Source organism: Pseudorasbora parva, chromosome 10, assembly GCF_024679245.1.
Source record: "Pseudorasbora parva isolate DD20220531a chromosome 10, ASM2467924v1, whole genome shotgun sequence".
Classification (NCBI taxonomy): Eukaryota; Metazoa; Chordata; class Actinopteri; order Cypriniformes; family Gobionidae; genus Pseudorasbora; species Pseudorasbora parva.
The window spans coordinates 13,985,768-14,008,066 of record NC_090181.1 but is presented as its reverse complement, the minus strand read 5'-3'; the positions used below and the strand labels follow the sequence as shown (position 1 = coordinate 14,008,066).

Sequence of the window (22,299 nt, the reverse complement as noted above, 5' to 3'; positions counted from 1 at the left end):
CAGTCCACTCAGGATATCATTTTATTTGATCAGTTTTTATCAGAAAAAATTGATTGTTATTTCCAGGATGTTTTTGGAGTTAAATTGAAAGAGTGTTGCAGTAACTTACAAACAATTGCTAAAATAATTACAAGCATTTTTGTTCGAGTCTAACTAACAATTAAAAGACAACTATAACATAAACTAACATGGAGAAAGTACACATTGTTTATTTACAGACATTGTAACAATACAAAGCTGGTTAAAAAGTTATCCTTTGATGTTAATTTTAAATGCATTTTAGATATCGATTTTGATTCATCTATGATGTTTTGAATTATTGGAAATGTCCCCGAAGAAAGTTCTCAGTCATTAAGCTCCTCCATTTCCTCTTACATGAGATGTTGGGAGGACAGTGAGGAGCTGCTGGAGTCTTGGAAGAGGATCCTCTTCCTCTCAAAAGCTTTGATGAAGACTGTGTTAAAACACAGACGGCATGAGGCTGAGCTAACAGCTTGATATTCTTTTTCTCTGACTATATGAATGTTTAGAGTAGTTGTGGCATGCCTTGACCATGAAAATGTCCGTCTAATTTAGTGTATAAATGGTGCACATTTATGCAAAATTTTATGTTCAGTTTAATATGAACTTCATGTTTTCTGGCTTTGAAATACTGACCATCCACCACAACCTCTTCCTCCTCGTTGTCAGTGCTGCTAAGTTTTTCAGGGTCACTTTCAGAAAGGTCGCTGGGTGCGTGGGGCCCATGCGGGGTGTCTTGTTTTGTCTTCAGTAGATATGCAGCCAATCCCAGCTCCTGCTCTAGAGTGGTGCGCTGCAGAGACCAGAGGCTGATAACACGCAGGTCACAGTACTTCAGAGATCTGGGGACAAAGGAACAACATGGGTGAGAGGAAAGCCTAAGTACATATCATGAAAGCAATGCTATTGTTTAAAGATCAATTCCTAAAACAGGCTCAATTGAACAATTCAGTTCACTCAAATTTTGCTCTCACATCCAATCACTAAAACTAACAAGCATGTTCAAAAGCTCTACATTCAGAATCAGAAAGAGCTTTATTGAAATTTGTTTTGGTGTAAAATAAATCAAATAAGTAAATAGGAAATAACAATATTCAAAAATAGACTATAATATATATATATATATATATATATATATATATATATATATATATATATATATACACACACACACACCAATCATGCATATAATTATGACCTGAACTTCCTAATATTGTGTTGGCCCCCCTTATGCTATCAAAACAGCCATGACTTGTCAAGGCATGGATTCCACGAGACCCCTGAAGGTGTGCTGTGGTATCTGGCACCAAGATTTTAGCAGCAGATCTTTTAAGTCCTATGCGTTGCAAGGTTGGGCGTCCATGGGACATGTTTGTTCAACACATCCCACAGATACTCGATTGGATTGAGGTGTTGACTTGGCCTCCAATTTCCCCAGATCTCAAAGTCATTGTTGTGCTCCTCAAACCATTCCTGAACCATTTCTGCTTTGTGGCAGGGCCATTATCCTGCTGAAAGAGGCCACAGACACAAGGGACTACCATTTCTATGAAAGGGTGTATATGGTCTGCAACAATGCTGAGGTAGGTGGTACGTGTCAAAGTAACGTTCACATGGATGGCAGGACCCAAGGTTTCCCAGCAGAACATTGCCCCAAAACATCACACTGCCTCCACTGGCTTACCTTCTTCCCATATTGCATCCTGGTGCCATGTGTTCCCCAGGTAAGCCACGCACACGCACCCAGCCATCCACATGATGTAAAAGAAAACGTGATTTATCAGACCAGCCCACCTTCCATTGCTCCGTGGTCCAGTTCTCATGCTCATGTGCCCACTGTTGGCAGCATGGGCACCCTGAATGTTCTGCGGCTATGCAGCTCCATTCCCAACAAACTGTGATGCACTGTGTATTCTGACACCTTTCTATCAGAACTTCTTGGACAAATTGAGCTACAGTAGCTTGTCTGTTCGGTCAGACCACACAGCCTTAGCTCCTTATGTGCATCAATGAGCCTTGGCTGCCCATGACCCTGTCTCCGGTTCACCACTGTTCCTTCTTTGGACCACTTTTGATAGATACTGACCACTGCAGACTGGGAACACCCCACAAGAGCTGCAGTTTTGGAGATGCTCTGACCCAGTCATCTAGCCATTACAATTTGGCCCTTGTCAAACTTGCTCAAATCCTTATGCTTGCCAAATCAACTTTGAGGACAAAATATTCACTTGCTGCCTAATATATCCAACCCACTAACAGGTGCCGTGATGAAGAGATGTATGTGTGTACAGGTATGTTATGTACAAATTCAAAAATATGGTGTGTTAAATGAATAAATTATAGCAATTTTAAGCTTTAAAATTATAAATAGATACACTTCTCAAAATTTGCATGGAGATGTGCAAAGGTTAAAAGTGATATTAAAATTTGGGCTAAAAGCCCTGTGACTGTTTGACATTTTGAATGTAATACAAATCCAAATAGCCTGTGCTAATAAAATAAACCCATAAAATTGGGAAAGCACAACAATTAATTTATCTAAACTATTTTAAAAGGGCCTCAAATAGCCACAGGTAATTATTTTTCTAAGGTCAAGCTGACCTCTGTACAAATTCACCAAATCTTTATTTGGGCAAACAAACTAAATAGATTAGAAGGTTTTAAAAGGCCAATTTCATGATTCATTGAATAATTTGCAGAACCAACTCCTAAAGGATGGTGGTTTTTATTATATAACATACAATAAAAAAGAACCTATTTAACAGCTGGATACATGCCTGTAATGTCTAAAATAAAAAAAAGAAAACAATTAGTTACTATGAGCATTTTACCTGGGTAAAGACTCTCCAAGTGGATCCATGCCAGTTAAGATGAGGATACAGGGCAAAGCCTCCAGCTCTAGATATGTCCGAGGACACCAGTCTGGGTCTAAGATCTCCAGCCACACCTAAAGACCGTTAAAGAGCAAAAGGATCCATGATTTAGTGATATCAAGACAAATACGCCAAGAATAAATGACACATTTTATTTTATTTAACTAAAGTTTTAAAGGTAAATACCCTCAGTTGATCAAGGAAGTGCTTTCCTACAGTGAGAGCAGAGCAAGGATCCCCTAGAATGATCTCAAACTGCTTGTGGAGGCCGAGTCTGTTGCGCACATGGCATAGGCGCTGGTGAGCAAAGGCAGCGAGAGCTAGTGAGGGGATCCGCAAGAGCAGCATGTGACCGTGATGGCTGGGACACCGCTGGGATGTATTGAGGAGGCACTGCACCATCTCCAGAGTCTCCACTGAGATGTGCTTCTGCAAAGCCTGTAAAGCCTGGCCGCCCGCTGTTGCCATCAGGGCCAGAGAGTAATGCTGGATCAGGACATGGGTGCGAATCACTGCGCTGTGTAGTTTCGGGAACCTTTCGGGAACAAAAACATCATATATGATTTTTTTAGCAGCCATTACACCAGTCTTCATATGTCACATGATCCTTCAGAAATCATGCTAATATGCTGATTTGGTAGCCTGGATGCCAGCCGAATTTAGCCCCACCCACAACATTTTTAGGTCGGGCAGTTCGGTCTGGCCTCAATCCATGAGGAATTATGAATACAGAAACTGTTCGGACCAATGAAATCATCAGGGCGCACTTTAGACGATGACGGACAGATGATCAACAGTAACGTAATCATGCACGTCATCAAAGGGGCTTGGATTATATTTGTTCAAATCTTAAACAGAGAGCTTGTTTGTATCTGCATTCACCTTCACTATTTCTCTCAAAAATGATGATCATGTTGGGTAAGTACTCTGTGTATCAATAAATTCTTTTATTTTTTTACAACACTGGCAAAGATCGTTTATTCCAGCGCGCGTGCAGACAGGGTTGCCAAGTTTTTACAACAAAACCCGCCAACTGCTAGCCCTAAACAATAGCTTCTCGGGGGTTCTTTGGGAAATAAATTGTGTTTGGGGGGGTAAAATGTGCGTTATTTTGGCAAAGTTGCCTGCTAAAATTCGCAACCATGAGTCTATATATCACATAACAGTCGCTTCAACCCGCGGACATAGAAAACAACCCACGAAAAAAAAACGCCCCATAATTACAGCCCAATGGAGCAGTTTCAGACTCATATTCTGACTAGAATTGAGTATGACCATGTCAGGGCTACTGATTTGGTGCTCAAGAAACATTTATTATTATTATCAAAAAAGTACAATCAATGCTGCTTAATATTTTTATGGAAACCGTGATACATAAAAAAAAAAAACAAGAATCTTTTCTTAAATATAAAGTTGAAAATAACAGAATTTATTTGAAAAAGAAACCTTTTGTAACATTATAAATGTTATTTTACAGCCACTTTTGATAAATGTAATGCTTCCTTGCTGAATAAAAGTATTCATTTAAATCTTACTGACCCTTTACTTTTGAACCATAGCGTATATGCACCTTATATAAAATATACATGAATGAATAGCTGTGCTGTTAAAAATAACACTGAAAACATACCTCTCCTCCATAGCAGCAGCCATACTCTCAAAGGAACTGTCATATCGTAGCAGAGGAAGGCCGCTCCCAGAGCGGGTCGTCTCCAGAAGCTCAGATACACCAAAGTACTTTGTCTTCTCATGATAAAGATCCACATCCTAAGTGAGAAAACCAGGGAGACTAAATAAAAACGTTCTGTGGTCGAGCTTAACTTACGATTTAAATAGATAGTATTTGGCCTTTTTACTTTATTGAATCCAGAGGGCCAGTGGATTTCATTGTAAGGGCTGATGCGCGTGTACTGAGTCTGCAAGGTGAAGGGGAATGAAGTCACATGGAGCGTCAGGATGTTGGAAGCATCTTGAATCTGCCTGCAGTTCAACAGGCCATCCACTAATCCTATGTTGGAGTCTCCTCCAGTGCACTGCCCACTGTCATAAGAAAAAAAGATACGGAGACTGTTCCACCAACAGCCAAGCAAAGAGGATACTAAGGTTCAAGGAGAATCATGGGAGGTCTATACCTGCTGATGTCCGAGTGTGCGTGATCATGCACCAGTATGAAGAGTGTGTAGGGGTTCATCTTGGATTTCTGAATGAGGCTGTTGATCTTTTCCACTGCACTCTGGTTCAGCTTTACCACGTACTGCTCCGCCTCCTTCAGTGACAAGCAGTCTTGGTTCAGCCCTAACTCCCGTAACACCCCTGAAATACAACAACAGGAAGTGAGATCTATTTGCAATATTCATTTAATTTCTCCAAGTCTGTGACAAACAAACCGAGGTAGAAACGAGAAAGACAATTGCTCTGTAGAAAGAAGAAAGGTAAGGAAAAGAAGTTTATTCAAGTGTGCTATTTGTACACTTCTTTTAAACAAATAATAAGAGCGTTTACTTTTAATTTACTTTGAAAAGTTAAAACTTATTTAACATTTAAGTATTGCAGGTTTGCCTATTATTGTGAGCGTGCAATTCATAGTCTTTATTTATTCATTTAGCTTTTTATTTTTTTTTAAGTGAGATGAGTAAATGCATGATCAAATTTTGTCTAAAACTACAGTAAGCATCATGATTGCACAACGCACAAACCGCCTCTGCATCTACAGCAAGTAGGCATACACTTACATTCAAAGGACAGAAAGGCCTCGGACTAAATCTAAAATATCTTAAACTGTGTTCCAAGGATGAACAGAGGTCTTATGGGTGTGGAAATTTCATTTTTGGGTGAACTAACCCTTTAACACAGCCTATAATAAGAAAATACACTTAATTCTACTGAAATTATACTTCTTTTTCTGTAAGGGTGCAGTAGAGACTGATGACAGTCATGGATAATGAGTGGCGGTACTCTACCTGAGTTCCACAGGTGAAGGACGACTTGATGAAAGGTGACCTCTGAGGGCGGAACGCAGATTAAGAACTCAACCTTGTCGAAGGAGCCGAGGTCCAGGTTCTGTGTGCTGGAATCAGCGATGGCACAAACGTGCGAGAGCAGCTTCCGTGCCACAGCAAGCTGAATGGGCCTAATCTCGTGCCACTCTACGGAGAATTCTATCGAAAAATCAGACTCTGAAGTGTTAACACACCTTACGCTGAAGGTATTTATTGCATTAAATTCATACTTGGATACTTGGATTCAGTCAGTCTCACCGGCACATTTGGGTTTAGGACTGTCTCCTGATGGTTCTATACCAGAATACTGGGAGGCATTCTCAGGAGTGGCTTTCTCCAGCAAAGCCTCCACATCTCCATCTAATTAGTGGTAAAGGGGTGCATTAAACGCTGAATGGGGAACTACAGCAGTATGATACATGTATCAAACAGGAGGTCTTACCTGGACCCAAAGAACTGAAATAGGACTCCAGCTCTGCTGACATCCCAGAAGACAGTTCATGGATGATCTCTCTCACACAATCACTGGGAGAGAGAAGACTCTCAGCTAGAGCACGAGTCTGATGCTTCCCTGTGTGAAAACATAGATATTATACAATTATAATCCAATTTCAATTTCTTTTCATTTCACATCTACATGGATCTTACATAGAGTTATTACAATTCTGGCTGATACAGCAAAAAAAAAAGGAAATTTAGGATTGGAAGGGACCTCTTAGCTTAGGGTTTTAAAGCTAATTTAAAAGATCAACTTGAAGTATCAGTGGTTCACAAACTTTTGTCCTTGAAGGCCCCCCCCCCCCCCCATTACATATAAGAAACCGTCCTGTTTACAACTGCACATTTCTAGTGATATTCTTAAATAAATATCTAGCATTATTCATTGCAACCCACATACCTGACACCACCACACATGACTCTATTTCCTGGCTCCTGTTCATGCAAATGATCACCACATAATTGGTCTGGCTCAGTCTGCCATCCACCAGTCTGTGAAAGGTGTCCTCAAGCGCTTCGGCCAGGGAGGGTGCCGTGTCCAGCACCAGAACTCCTTCCCCGCATGAGCTGGTGGCCAGTTTGGCCAGCCAGGGGAGCTGAGAGGGAGTGAGTGGCTGTGCGAGGCAGGGAAGAGGAGGTGGAAACTGTGCATGCGTCTGCTGATACTGCCGGATCTCCGTCAGGTGTGACTCTCGCCAGGAACGCATGAAGATCTGCTCCAAGTCTTCCATCAGAGGAGCCTGGTCAGGTGCTGTTGTAACATGATAGACAAATACACTTATATATATAATGCTCATACACAAATACTTAATTGGAGAAAGTTTAGTTTTTAATATTAAATTGGTTTTAAATATTAATATTAGTTTTAATATTTGTATTATTTAATTAACTAAACACCTTTATCAAATATTACTCTAATTGATATTTGGTTATCGTACAAACCAATCTTTATACATGCATAGATTTTAGGAAGGGAAGAATATTGGGGGTTCCAGGGATTTAAAAGTTTACTATTGTACATAAACATACTGAAATACTGTTGTTCTCACCAAGCTGCACTAGATAGTAGACAGTCAGCAGGATCAGCATCTCAGTGGAGATGGGCTGAATGGGAGCAGTGCCGTACTGCTCGTAGACACGGGGGAGGTTTTGGGAGCTGCGATAGCATTTCTGCAGCAGGCCGCTCACCAGCACGTCCCCGAGGTTCCCACACAAATGTGGCAGTGTCCCGTGCCCTATAGACAAAAACACAAACGCGGTGTAACTGAACAGCTGGCCCAAGATAAAGTGCTGGGAACCGATATCAGACACTGCTCACAGAACACAGTAGACAAAACAGGCACAAACCACCGAAAACATTATTTTTTTTACAAGTCTATATACATTTCTAATATTTTATATTGTAAATACACTGTCATTTAAAAGTTTTTGATCTGTAAGATTTTTTATGTTTTTAGAATTCTCTTATGCTCACCAAGGCTGCATTTATTTTATTAAAATACAAAACAACTATAATATTGTAAAATAACAAAATGTTCAATATAAATGTAATTTATTTCTGTGATTCAAAGCTGAATTTCCAGCATCATTACTTCAGTAGTCAGTGTCACATGATCCTTCAGAAATCTTTCTAATATTTAGATTTTAGATTTTGCAGCTCAAGAAATATTTATGATTATTATCAATGTTGAAAACGGTTGTGTAAAACATTTTTTTCAGGATTCTTTGATGAATAGAAAGTTAAAAAAAAACAGCATTTGTTTTTAAATAGAATCTTTTGTAACATTATAAAATGTCTGTCTTTACAGTCACTTTTGATCAATTTAACAAATCCTTGCTGAATAAATGTATCAATTTCTTTAATTCCCCCCCACCCCCCACCCAGTTTGTATGTTATTTTTGTATATTGTAATGCAATAAATATTAGTAACAGAAACTAGCATTATTGTAAATGGGGTCAGAGAAAAAAATTGTTTTGTCACCAGAATGCAAGAAGTAAAACACTTGGAAATCTTACCTTTAAAAATGATAGGCCGTAGTCCACAAGTCTGGAGTAGGTGATCAGGTACTGTGACAGACTCTCCCGGGCCAAGGGGCACAGAAGACCCCATAGACAAACACCCAGATGCCCCACTGTCAGCTGAACACAAACAAATCCACATTTGATTTAGTAGATGTAATAGTGTATCAACACTCACTTGATTTATATGGTCTGAGCACATACACATTATTAATAGCCACCATCCCACAACCAATCCCAATACTCAACCTCTAAGGTTAGTAGTTGCCAATCTGCTTCAGAGTTTGCAAGGGGTAGTAAAATGGGAACTTCATGGAAATTTTTGACCATTCTTCTAGAAACGCATTTGTGAGGTCAGACGCATTTGTTGGATGAGAAGGCTTGGCTTGCAATCTCCGTTCTAATTCATCCCAAAGGTGTTCTATCAGGTTGAGGTCAGGACTCTGTGCAGGCCAGTCATGTTGGAACAGGAAGGGGCCATTCCCAAACTGTTCCCACAGATTCGGGAGCATGAAATTGTCAAAAATGTATTGGTATGCTGAAGAATTAAAGGTGTCATGAACTAACTTTTTTTTATTTTTTTATACTGTTGTCTGAAGTCAACTAATGAAGTTCGTGTGGTTTTTAAATTCAAAAACATCATAACTAATAAGTAATAGGCTATTTTCTAAACTGGTTTTGAGGCTCTCTCCAAAACGCTGGGTTTTGATGGGCGTGCCGCACTGGAGACTTGGAAGTAAACGCCCACAGCTAGGATTGGATAAGATTTGCATATTTAATGAGCTTCAGCTACACACGTGCGCGCCCAGATCAAGAAATAATTTTTGCCGAAGGGCGTACGTTTTGGTCTGGTACAGCCCCGGGACTAGTACTATTACATATAAAAAAAGACGTTTTACTCACAGAAGTATGTTGCACCATTCCTGTCGGATCCAATATAGAAGGCACAACATTGTGTCTGCAAATCCAGCACCTGAGACTTGTTTACAAACGATTCCGCAGTGAAATAAAGCGAACACACAAACGTTCTTCTCCACGTGAGCTGGAACTTCATTAAAAAGGAATGAAGTATCACACATTCCTAATATTAGGATCTGAAGGAAGCTTATGCAGCGACTGTGTTCTTCCACAATATCTTGCCATCTTCTTCCACATGTTTATTGCTGCTGGCTAGTGATCGCCCGAACAGCTCCACGTTCTGTAGAGGCGTGTTTCGTAGCGCTGTGACGTAAGAATGAAGTCCACAATCGTTTTCTGGGCCTGGTGTCTATAAAAGCTTTTCTTTGACTAACAAGGACGTTTTCAGCTCTAAAACTTAACAGGATAATCTTATATTATCATGACCTTTTATATATCAAAAGCTCAAGGGAAAGTTGATTTCTCAACTCATCACCCCTTTAAAAGTTCCTTTCACTGAAACTAAAGGGCCAAGCCAAACCCCTAAAAAACACCCCCACACCATAATCCCTTTAAACTTTACACTTGGCACAATGCAGTCAGGCATGTACCATTTTCCGCCAAAATCCAGACTCGTCCATTGGATTGCCAGACAGAGAAGTGTGATTGGTCACTCCAGAGAACACGTCTACACCTCTCTAGAGTCAAGTGGTGGCGTGCTTTACACCACTGCATTACAGTGCACTTCAAAAAATATCCATCCCCACATCCACCATGGCTCTGGGCTAAGCCATATATGTCCCTAAATACTATATGCACTCTTATTTAGAAGGAAACATTTGTTCACAACACAGCTAGTGGTAAATGAGGGCAGGGGATTTTATGTCAGTAAAGAAAATGATAGTGCCAACCTGATTTAGTGCCATTGGTTGTGCTGTTGGGAGCAGCTTTGGGGGTGACTTCTGTATGAGCAGAGGATTCTGGGGACCATCCCTTGTGTCTCTTTTTTGGAGGCCCAGAATTTGCCTTGGAGCCTTGAAAAGCAGCAAAACTGGTCAGTGGTAAATATGACTGAACAAATATGATAAATACTGGTAAATATGAACAGAAATGTAGAAAATGTCGAATATTTACAATTTAACATGTTACTATTTATTTGTCTGTTCGATCTATCTATCTATCTATCTACCTATCTATCTACCTATCTACCTATCTATCTATCTATCTATCTATCTATCTATCTATCTATCTATCTATCTATCTATCTATCTATCTATCTATCTATCTATCTATCTATCTATCTATCTATCTATCTATCTATCTGTCTATCTATCTATCTGTCTGTCTGTCTGTCTGTCTGATGTTGTGAATTCAAAGCTTTTAAAAACTTTAAACAGACAAGTCTTTTCCAAGCTCACAACAAAGTTTACTTTTAAAAAAAACTTTCCTTTTTTGTTATTCTAAAAGCAATGGGATGTAAATTTGCTTTAAAAGTGGGTTTTGGTGTTACAGGAAGTGATTATTATGTTACACATTAACCAGACTGTAAACACAAGTGGATATGCAAAGACAAACAGAAAAAAGGGTAGATGTGTTAAATCCTAATGAAAACCAAAGCTCAGGAAGGAAGTCTCACATTTTACAATGCAGACAGAGAGCAGGAGAGAGCAGGGAAGAGACTTTACAGCACCACTTTATGGAGGTGATAGTCAGAGAGTGCTGAAAGAAAAGAGAGGGGTCTTTTACAGCCCCAAATGCTGAATAATGACAGACACCAACAACAAAAGAGGAGGAGGAAAAGGCCTAGACAATACAGCTGCCTCTTTTTAAAGCATTTAAATATTTCAAAAGGGGGTCTCTCTTTCATTAGAGGTGTGAAGTCTGAAGGGGGATTAGTTTAGGCACTGCCCCTGAAAAATTGAGGTTTCCTTTTTCTCTGATCCAAGCTTGAAATATGAACACGGAGTGAATAATGACAGCTGGATAGTGACGACAGGATTACCTATTACTGTGGGCCTTCCAGGGCCATTGGCCACTATTCCAGGCTGTGGTGGTCCAGGAATATGACTGCCATTGGTTATGGGAGGGGAGGCCTCAGATATATGGGGATGGGCGTTCAGATCTGTGTGATGGGGACAGGGTAAAATATATCAGTTTAAAGATAAAATAGATTTTAATCTTGAAAAAGTAAATATATCAGTGGACACTATGAATTTAGCAACAAGACATCTATTCAGGGGGTCACTAGGCCCATTTTAAGAGGGCTTAGCCCCCTTAAACTTCCACCCCCCTAAAAATTGCAAATAACTCCATAATATATACACTATTTTATAATAGCCTCAGTCCCCTTTAAAACTCATATGAAACTGGTAGGAGGCTTCGTCTCATCCCAGTATTTGAGTCTGCATTATTCAGCGAGTCAATCCAGCAACGCAGCGCCAAAAGCAGAGGACAACGCGTGTGAATTAATAGATTATGATATCTGCATCAGTGTAGTTCTTTGTCATAAACACAGTTACATAATATGATGCAGGAGCATTTCAAGACAGTTTCCCTTCCACTGTAAAATCTGGGCTTAATTATTTAATGAAATTCCATTTATAAATTTGTAACTTTTCCAACTCTTGCTATAATTCATACTTCAGTGCAATCAAATTGCTAAAAGTTGCTATAATATTAATTTCATAAAAAATCTAAAAGCAAAACACGCAAAAAAACATATAAAAGGCAGTGGACATGGCAAATTGGTTAATGAGTGGTCCTCTGCAACCATCTACTGGTTATAGTGGTAATTTCTTGTAATTTTCATGTTAAAATGTTTTCCAACATGTTATTCCCATGAATGAAAAAGATAAATGTAGATCTTCTGTGTTTACTGCACAAATGTAGAGTAAAAAAAAGTATTTAAATTATGACATGCATTGTAAAAATATATATTTTTACAAATATTTTACGCACATATTGCCAATCTAGACAATTACAGTAATATAAAGTTTGTCTATATTCTTAATGAATCATAATTAAAATTAGCTGGCTAATTAAAATGATTAGAAAATAATTCAATATTCAGGGATTTTACTTGCTAGATAGTGTAGAACCTACTGTATCAATCATGTCTACCCTAGTATACAGAAGATTTTTTTTAACCTCCTCTGAACACCCTTTGTTTCCTACCTGAGTGGTTAATTGTGTTCAATGCTGTGTGGACTGAACTGGGAAACGGGTCAGAGGGTCCAAGTCCTGACTGTTCCTCTGGTCCAGCAGCTGCATTAGAGACTGCATGTCTCATTCGGGTGTCTGCACATAACATGAGAAAATAAAAATCCCTAGCAACCACATATGCAACTCATGGGCCACATTTTGTTTAGAAAATGTAAACATATAGTTTGCAATAGCGTTCCATTTATTAGAAGCGTGTAGCAGTAATGTAAGCTGAATGACTTCTGATTGGTTGCTTTTGGCTTTTATTGTTCATCAGCTGGAAAATTCCAATGGCTTTGTCTCTCTATGTGTAGATGTGCTGTGGACTTTCCTATTTCCATAGAATTAGAATATAGCTATAGTTATTGTCCTGTGTGTGGACAGGCCATTACAGTCATGTAGGCATTCTTGTGTAAATAAATCTCAGAATATGCGCATTTTAAAGCTCTTTGGCTCAATGTTGATGTGTCACCATGGTAGCAGCGAGCTCAACTAACAGTGCTGGCCATCTGGCCTGTCAGACTGAGAAGGCAAGCGCTGGCGAAGGGGTCAGGGTGACCCAGGATGCCGAACAGGGTCAAGTCAACCCTCCTGCAAATCACTGGTTGTCAATAATCCACACTGATGCTACACGCTGCCAAAATAAGATTACCATAAAGTGTAGAAAATCTTTATCGTCTTATCATTTCGGTTCGGTCTTACCTATTCTTTTCCAGCAGATTGGTGGTCCCTTGACCAGAATGCCCTGTGCATTTCTGAGCAGGTGGTACTTTAAGTGCTTCTGCTTCTTAGGCTGCGTGGTGAGCTTTAGGTTAATGTGGTTGGCAAACTCAGTGAAGTAGCGGAAACCCTTTTCTCCACAACCCATGCAGTTCCCTGAAAAACCTAGTACAGACAAGACATCAGGTGAATATCTGCTTTTTTTGTGTGGATGTCTACGATTACACAGATGCGGTCTACATTCCTTGAGGACCAAGATCAGTTATCTAAAATAGAGACGTACTGCAGTATAGACAGTACCCAGCTGAGCGCCCAGTTTCCATAGCCACAACCCGTCACGGGGGCGAGGGTGCTGAGCCGAGTGCCATAGAAACCCAAATTAAAGAACTAAAAATGTCCCACCGACTCCTACGAGGTTGGGGTACCCTGACATAAGTCATTCCTATTTTCCACCTCTCTTTCAAACTCTTTTTTATTTTTATAATGCAGGGTATTCAGATTCTGGTTCATCAGGTTCAGTGCGTCATACCTAAAAGTGCATTGCGTCCGCATTCATCAGGGAGAAAGCGTAGGTCCACCGCACACACCAGAATGTGATCAGGCACACTGGGAGATTTCGCGCCGACCAGCAGAAATCCAGGAGGGACTTCCAAAGACTCAGTGGCCATGGACAACAGCCGAAGGTCTTTACCCGCCTGACAGAATCCTGAAATGTAGACGTCTGGTCACCATTGTGTCAAGAGTCAGGACACAGTGACAGCGAACGTACAGAATCACTGATCATCCATCAATAGTCAGAATGGCTATAAATGTACTGACTTATGATTCAAATAGTCACTACTGATCTGCTCTGCTCTGTTACATATGGCCTATATGATCTAACCATCTGTAGCACAGGATCCCTCTGGTGGAGGCTTCATCTGATATGGGATTGGAGGGCTGTTTGAATCGGAGCCATCCTCTTCGTCATCTTCTTCATCTATCCGGCCTGTTGGGAAAAAGTATGTTTTTTTTTTAATACAACAAAATAACAAACTAACTTGCTTTGTCGCCGCATGTCTGGTTAGGAGATTTACAAGAAACTAAAAAAAAAACAAAGAAATGCATTCTTAAGAGTGTGATACCGCAGAAGAAGCTCACCATCATGAGAATAAGGCCTTTGCTCTGCCTCCAGGTACAGCTGAGAGAACACAGGCCTGGGCACCACTGTGTTGGAGCGCAGTGACGCCTCTATGGAGTTGTGCAGCACTTCCTCAAACCGTGTACTCTGAAGGTGCCCTGTATACGAATTCCCCATGACCTTTAATAGAATAGAGAGCATTTGTTATAACAAATTACAATGGTTACTCAGTAAAAAAAAGCCATCATTTTCTATAAAAGTGTTAAAGGGTTAGTTCACCCATAAATGAAATTGATGTCATTAATGACTCACCCTAATGTCGTTCCACACCTGTAAGACCTCCGTTCATCTTCAGAACACAGTTTAAGATATTTTATATTTAGTCCGAGAGCGTATGGAAGCGTATGGAAGTATGCACACTATACTGTCCATGTCCAAAGTAGTCCATATGTGACATCAGTTAGTTAATTAGATTCTCTTGGAGCATCAAAAATACATTTTGGTCTAAAAATAACAAAAACTACGACTTTATACAGCATTGTCTTCTCTTCCGGGTTTGTTTTCAATCCTCAAATAAAGATTCAAACAGTTATGATACAGTATATTCGGATTGCCAATATCACATGATTTCAGCAGTTTGACATGCGATCCGAATCATGAATCAATACGCTGATTCATAACCGTTTGAATCTTTATTTTAGGATTGAAAACAAACCCGGAAGAGAAGACAATGCGGTATAAAGTCGTAGTTTTTGTTATTTTTAGACCAAAATGTATTTTCGATGCTTCAAGAGAATCTAATTAACTAACTGATGTCACATATGGACTACTTTGATGATGTTTTTATTACCTTTCTGGACATGGACAGGATAGTGTGCATATACTTCCATACGCTCTCGTATGGAAGATATTATATAAGATATTTCTAAATATAAAATATCTTAAACTGTCTTCTGAAGATGAACGGAGGTCTTACAGGTGTGGAACGACATTGGGGTGAATCATTAATGACATCAATTTCATTTTTGGGTGAACTTACCCTTTAATAAAGTTTATAGCTGTCATAGTGTCATTACTGTTGTAAAAAATCATTCCAAGATAAATTTGTTGTGAATCTTTGAATGTTTGAAATTAATATCTTAAAATTTAAAAAGGAATATATATTTTCCGGACACTTATAAGATTTTATTTATAAAAATGCAGCATATCAAAGCAAAATTAATAATTTTGTGTGGTGGGTTCAATAAGATAATCCCTGTATTATACTGGACATTAATAATTATGGAAGCTTGTTTCTGCCACAAAAAAAAAGAAGAAAAGATAATTGCAACTTTTTCTCTCACAATTGTGTTTACTTCGCACAATTCTGACTTTATAACTCGCAACTGCAACTTTATATCACGCAATTCTTAAAAAAAAGGTGAGATAAAAATGTGCAATTACCTTTTTTTTTTTTATTCTGTGAAAACAAGCTTCCATAAATAATACAAATTATTATTGAATTATTTTTTGAATTATTATTACATTATTGAATATTTTAAAGACTATTGTCCCAGTAAAACATCCTACCTGTAAATAACAAAACTACAGTTTAATTTGAGGACTCTACAAGAAAGCAAACAGTTGTAACATAGAAGTTATTCAAGGACATGTGATTTTAACTGCACACAAACACTGAATTCAGCTCAAATAAGCTGTTTGGATGTCAGTGACTCATCAGGCAATCAACCTCTCTCCGATGTGAGGAAATATATGATTAGTACAGAACAAGACCAAATCATTCACAACAGGCTGTGCAGAGAGCCAGTTCCCCAAGATTTTTGTAGGGTGTCCAATTTGCAACCTCATAAAGTCACCATGAGCCAATGTCAGGGCGTTCTGACCTAGACTGAGAGAGAGAGAGAGAGAGAGAGAGAGAGAGAGAGAGAGAGAGAGAGAGAGAGAGAGAGAGAGAATGACCTACCACTAACAGTAAACATAGATGGAAACTGGAAAAGGCTGCGCTTACAGGATGAATGATGTATTTTATAGATTTTCTCTTTTTATTAGAACATTGTGTGAGGAACAGACTGAAAGTTACGGAAAATCTTGACATATGCCCTAGCTTTTGTTTAAGATCAACAAATTGTTCTTTTCAGGCAGATGTTTTTAATGAATAAGTTCACTTGAACTATGAACAAATCCAATAATGAATCCTGTTCACAAAACTGGTTTGAGAGACTAGTTCACAAATGGTCAGTGGTCACATTAGGGACATTATGAGGTTGCAAATTGGACACCCTACAAAAATCTTGGGGAACTGGCTCTCTGCACAGCCTGTTGTGAATGATTTGGTCTTGTTCTGTACTAATCATATATTTCCTCACGTCGGAGAGAGGTTGATTGCCTGATGAGTCACTGACATCCAAACAGCTTATTTGAGCTGAATTCAGTGTTTGTGTGCAGTTAAAATCACATGTCCTTGAATAACTTCTATGTTACAACTGTTTGCTTTCTTGTAGAGTCCTCAAATTAAACTGTAGTTTTGTTGAGGAGTGGTCACATTAGTGACATTTTGGCCATTGTCCACTGTCAATATTTTATCGATGCAGAAGAATCGCTCATACGTTAGTCACTTTCAAACTTCTGTTGGATAACTTGACAAATTCAATTAACCAACTTGAACACAAGTGAAATCTGTAAAATTCTGCAAGGCAATGGTAAATGTGACCATACATTATCAGACAGACAACGATTTTGGGAAACGCAGCCCCTGGTTCACACGTTCACCTCACGGACTTGAATCAGTCACAATAGATAACAGCTCACAGGAGGATATATTTCATAAATTTCAGCCTGTTAGTCACACAATGTTATTGTATGACTTCAAAAGACATGAAATATAGACCATACTATAGTCGTATGGATCACTTTTTATTGTGTTTTTTGAAGCTTAAAAATGTCAGTCCTGATTTATTGCAATAGACAGTGATGACACATTTTAAAGGGACAGTTCACCCAAAAATGAAGATTGTTTTATCATGTACTCACCCCAAAGCTGTACCAACCCTGTGTGAATTTCTTTCTTCTGCTGAACCCAAAAGAAGATATTTAGAAGACTATAGTTAACCAAACAGTTACCTGGAGCCATTGATTTCCATAGTAGGAAAGAAATACTATCGAAGTCAATGAGAACCATCAACTGTTCTGACATTCTTCAAAATATATATATTTTTTTGTGTTTAGCAGAAGAAAGAAATACATAAAGGAAAAAAAATCTTACGGGCTTGGAAGAGGAGCATGTGAAGATTTTTGATATTTTTTAAGAACTATTCCTTTAATTAATGTCTGCTTTTATATGTATAGGACACCAATGAATCTAATAGGACACCAATGAACCCAATCGTGTGAATGACAACACACTGAAGCCACTAATGAAAAATCCTCTGGGGCAGAAAAGAAGCCCCTTGGACATAATCCCCTTGCCTTTAAATGCTCTCTGCCATATGTTCCTTCTCTCAGCTCCAACACATCCCACACACTGGGAATTCACAACACAGTAACACCCTAAAACAACGAAGAAGACCAGCAACATGTCATATAAACATCAACCAGTACTGCTAATAAAACTTTTATAACCAGAAAGTGAAATTCACATGCTCCCATAATGTTGCTAGTCAGAATCTTTGGGATCTCAAGGCAAAAACTTTTGGACCTTTTCCTTCTTCTTTTTTTTTTTAGCTAGTTAGGAGCCGTGCTATTGCTAATAAAAACATATTGGCATTTTTGTGCTGAGGGGGAGAAAACGGCAGTTAAATAAACAAATGCTAATGCAGACAGGCTCTGCAGATAGTCGAGGAGATAAAAGAGCAAGACGTGATAGCAGGGAGAACGCTCAACAGCCCCATCCTCCCGGACAGAGCTTCCTACAGGGAGGTGACGAGGTCTTTCATCTTTCCCAGACTCCCCCTCAAGACAACATCACCCAACTATTGTTTCTCTGTTTATGGCCTTCTCTCTTACAGACAAGCCTCTCTCTCAGTCTATCTGTCTGTCTTACCTACACGTCTTACTTACAGTGCACTTCAAATTCTAAAGAATTAGCTAGAAAATATCACAGCTGAGCCACATTTGTCCCCTCAGTTTCATGTGGTTCACTCTGGTCCAACAAACACCAACAGGTTTAACACACCGACCCAAGAAAACCAACCATTGGACATTAATATATACATATATATATATATATATATATATATATATATATATATATATATATATATATATATATATATATATATATATATATATATATATATATATATATATATATATATATATATATATATATATATATATATATATATACTTCCGTGTTGACAGTAAAGACATTTATAATGTTACAAAACATCTCGATTTCAAATAAATGCTCTTCTTTTGCACTTTCTATATATCAAAGAATCCTGAAAAATATATCACAGTTTTCACAAAAATATTAAGCAGCTGTTTTTAAAATTGATAAGATGAATTTTCAATTGAGCAGCAAATCACCATATTACAATAATTTCTGAAGGATCATGACACTGAAGCCTGGAGTATCATCAAATAAATAAATAATTTAAATTGGTAAAATATTTTTTTGAAATGTATTAAAATAGAAAATGGTTATTTTAAATTGTAATGCAGCCTTGTTGCGCAAAATCTCACTGACCTAGTGTATAAGTTTGTCATAAGGGGCTGTTTTAGACTTTCAGCCTAATATTTAACTTTTCAAACAATCACTAAGTCTAACTATTCCAAAAAACAAAATTAAAAATTGGAGTTTAGGTGAGGAGAAACACTTAGTTCTTATAAAGCTCAAACCACATTAGAAACATTTGGACAAACTATTAGTATCTTTAAAAATGGGCATCTGAAGAACTGAAACAGAAAGAAAGTGCTACTTTCACTACTTTTTTCTTCTCTAAAGAGGATGGAAGTAGGGGTTGGTCTGCTTTTAAGACTTTTAGCCTTGGGAATTGTGTGTGTAAGTGGGGGTTGGGGTCATTCCATGCTCCTCACATACAATAAAACAGAGCAGACGACTAGCAGAAGAGCCCGAAACAGAGAGAAAACTCATTGTACGATATTATTGATCAGGGAGTGGGTGACACAGCAGGTTACTGCTTTAGCCTCTGCCCACTGTCTCTCTCTACCAGCACACGCGCACCGCGCACACACTCCTGCGTAAAGCTCGCAGCATAGCAACAGGTCAAAGGTCAGGGCTGGCAAACAATGTTTGGCCAGTGCTTTGATGTGCTCAGGCATGGTCCAGCCAGAGGCTCAATGGACACAAAGAGGCTGAGAAGGGCAGTCAGATAGCACCGCTTCATTCTTCTCATCACCTTTAGCCTCTGACCCCTGAACCCCTGCGAGAGATCACATTTCAAGGATGGCCTGTTGCATTCAGACAGGTCCTTTTTGTCCAGTCTTAAGCCGTGTTGGGCTACTGCGGGAATAATTTGTTCATTTTCAGCAGAAGAGAAGCATACCTTACTGGATAAAAATGAAGATATCTGGTAAGTATCAAAGCGTGATGCTTATATGGATGGAGTGTCACATTCACATGACCTGCACACTGTCCTAAATAACATTACAGGTCCACCAATGGCATCAGTCCTACTAAGTCAACACAGTCTACCGTGATATGTGCAGAAAATACCCCTCTGGCCCTGAACGTTGTGAACATTGCTTCACACAGCCCAAACACCAGCTGTTCCCACAAAAAAGCAGTTCTTTTCAATATACATATCTTAATAACAGATATATGTCATCTGACAGCTGAAGTTAAGATCAGTCCTGAGCTTCAAGATATTCTTTGTTAATCTGAGGCTTTTGTTACTAATTTATATAATAACTACTTCAGTCTGACAGAAAGTTTTCACTTTTGCAGGCAAAAAAGGCTTTCATTTTACTTGTGACAGAGCTGGTGAGGAATAAAGGCTGCTGAATAAATCAAATGGCTGAGCAAGTTTTCCTTCCAGTGGTTGTGGTGTGGCTTTTGCAACACTATCATGGCAATTAGCAACTATTTTGACGTTTTGGCAAATTTGTATGAATTTGTCAGTTTTCATATGATCTGCTAATACACTAATACTGCTAATTGTAGGTTTTGGGGTAGACCTTTATGCTTACTTTTTTTCCTAGAAATTGTATTTTGTACATACAATTCATATTCCATGAACTTATACAGAGTCATCACCTCATCGAGTATAAGAAAGCTTCATATATCATATAATTATGTGCAAAACAAAACTGAAAATATACAAAAATGGTGTATTCAATGAAGCACATCTTCTAAGACACAGGCATTGAATGTAGGCATGCAACATCTACTCAAATCAATCAGGGAAAATGCAAACACGACTACAATATTACTAAAAGACAAATTCAATTCAATTCAAATTCAACATGTCAGCTTGATCAGACACAAGTGTGGGAGTTACAGATGCCATATTAATTCGTCCTAATGCAAGCAAACTATTCTGCAGCCTCAGCTCTCTTCTTGCAAGCTTCATAAATATTGTTTAGTGCACTTTTGTCACTTGGATAGTGAATTTATTTGCAAATGCATCCACAAAACATCAGGGAACATGCATTGCATTTGCAGTGCTGTAAAAAAATTTTTCTTTATTTATCAGTTGAATATTGTGTTGTGAAGCAAATGGTGGTGCTTTCACAGCCATTTTTTTTTTTTTTTTTTTTTTTAAAGGAAACTCACTGTGAAAGCAGGCAATACTTGTCCTTGAGTGAAAAGAAGAGATAAATTGTCTGTTTGTGTTGTCTACAGGGGGAAATGGAGGGAAATCCAGCAAATCAAACATTCTACTCTTTCACATTATGAACAACAGATTAGTCTATACTATTTAAGGATAGCAAAAAGTTCCTGATTCTGTCCACAGTTATTTGTCATTTTTTAGACACTGTTTAATAATGCAATACAAAATGTTTAATGTAGCCTAAATAACCCATTACAAAGTTCCAATTGAGAATGCTGTCAGAAATAAACTCAATCAATCACATTATGTTCAGTCAGTGTGAGACTCTACAGGGAATTAAACTTCTGTGCAACAGGTCAGTTAGCACTGTCAACATGTCCTGATGTAGATATAAAACATTTAATCAAATCTACTGCAAATTAATATTTTGCCAACTCTTCAAAACACTTATAGGCTATTGCTTATTATTACATCACAGACAGTAAAATAATATAGTTATGCATCTTTGCAATTCATAATTAATCATTAAAAAAAATAGATATTGATTTCTCAATCAAAAAGTTACATTAGTTTTAAGTTAAAAGTTATATTAGAGATTAAATAACTTTTATAACAAAAATTACTTTTATTCAAAAAGTTTTTGTAATCTTTAAAAAAATAATAATACTGTCACTTCTTTCTGTGACAGAGTATTTCGTGTATTAAAGTGTATTTAGCGATTGTTTTCATTGGAGAGGTGCTGGGATCAGAGTATTGATTGCAACAAAGTCTTTCCTATTTGGCTACTATAGATCGCATAATGCAATAAGCGCAGCGCAACAGACTAAATGCAAACACAAACTTACCTTTAATTGACTGGGAAAGCACTCAAATATTCCAGGGGAAATTTACTGGGATCGGACTGTTCATGTACATATCTCCGAGATGCGCGATTCAGCCGCCTTAGCTGAGCACGAGCGGTCAGATCAGCCCTGGCTGTGAAAATACCGCTGGCCGCATGTGGTGATTTTTCCCCCCCTCACTGCAAACAGACCCCCACCCCCTCTTGTGTGGTGGTATCGCCCGTTGATCGTCTTCTGAGATGATTTCGCCCCTTCAGCCCCTGTCAAGATGGTATCACCCAACTTCACCGCTTGAGCGGGATTTTGGGAAAGGCCTTGATGGAAAGAAACTGTCAAGTGTAATTTAAACACCAGGTAAGCTGCTGATTTTTATT

The 22,299-nt window shown here is 38.5% G+C and overlaps 1 protein-coding gene and 1 long non-coding RNA gene across 2 annotated transcripts in view; one reads left to right on the top strand and one right to left on the bottom strand.

Annotated features, from left to right (window-relative positions):
• Positions 1-22,067, bottom strand: part of greb1 (growth regulating estrogen receptor binding 1) — a 32,547-nt gene extending 10,480 nt beyond the window's left edge. The window contains exons 1-20 of the mRNA XM_067455209.1: positions 21,929-22,067; positions 14,370-14,529; positions 14,113-14,217; positions 13,759-13,935; positions 13,212-13,394; positions 12,483-12,605; positions 11,311-11,430; positions 10,220-10,342; positions 8,409-8,531; positions 7,441-7,626; positions 6,792-7,142; positions 6,336-6,464; positions 6,152-6,253; positions 5,855-6,052; positions 5,027-5,207; positions 4,751-4,934; positions 4,525-4,661; positions 3,081-3,429; positions 2,853-2,968; positions 658-863 (exon numbers count right to left, since the gene is read on the bottom strand). Coding sequence (XP_067311310.1) covers positions 658-863; positions 2,853-2,968; positions 3,081-3,429; positions 4,525-4,661; positions 4,751-4,934; positions 5,027-5,207; positions 5,855-6,052; positions 6,152-6,253; positions 6,336-6,464; positions 6,792-7,142; positions 7,441-7,626; positions 8,409-8,531; positions 10,220-10,342; positions 11,311-11,430; positions 12,483-12,605; positions 13,212-13,394; positions 13,759-13,935; positions 14,113-14,217; positions 14,370-14,526 — 3,250 coding nt within the window. The 5' untranslated portion in view covers positions 14,527-14,529; positions 21,929-22,067. The remainder of the gene's footprint in view (positions 1-657; positions 864-2,852; positions 2,969-3,080; positions 3,430-4,524; positions 4,662-4,750; positions 4,935-5,026; positions 5,208-5,854; positions 6,053-6,151; positions 6,254-6,335; positions 6,465-6,791; positions 7,143-7,440; positions 7,627-8,408; positions 8,532-10,219; positions 10,343-11,310; positions 11,431-12,482; positions 12,606-13,211; positions 13,395-13,758; positions 13,936-14,112; positions 14,218-14,369; positions 14,530-21,928) is intronic.
• Positions 22,068-22,197: 130 nt separating this feature from the next.
• The window catches only part of LOC137090585 (uncharacterized), a 38,516-nt gene continuing 38,414 nt past the window's right edge, over positions 22,198-22,299 (top strand). Inside the window, exon 1 of the long non-coding RNA XR_010907907.1 lies at positions 22,198-22,279. This is a non-coding gene — a long non-coding RNA (uncharacterized lncRNA). The remainder of the gene's footprint in view (positions 22,280-22,299) is intronic.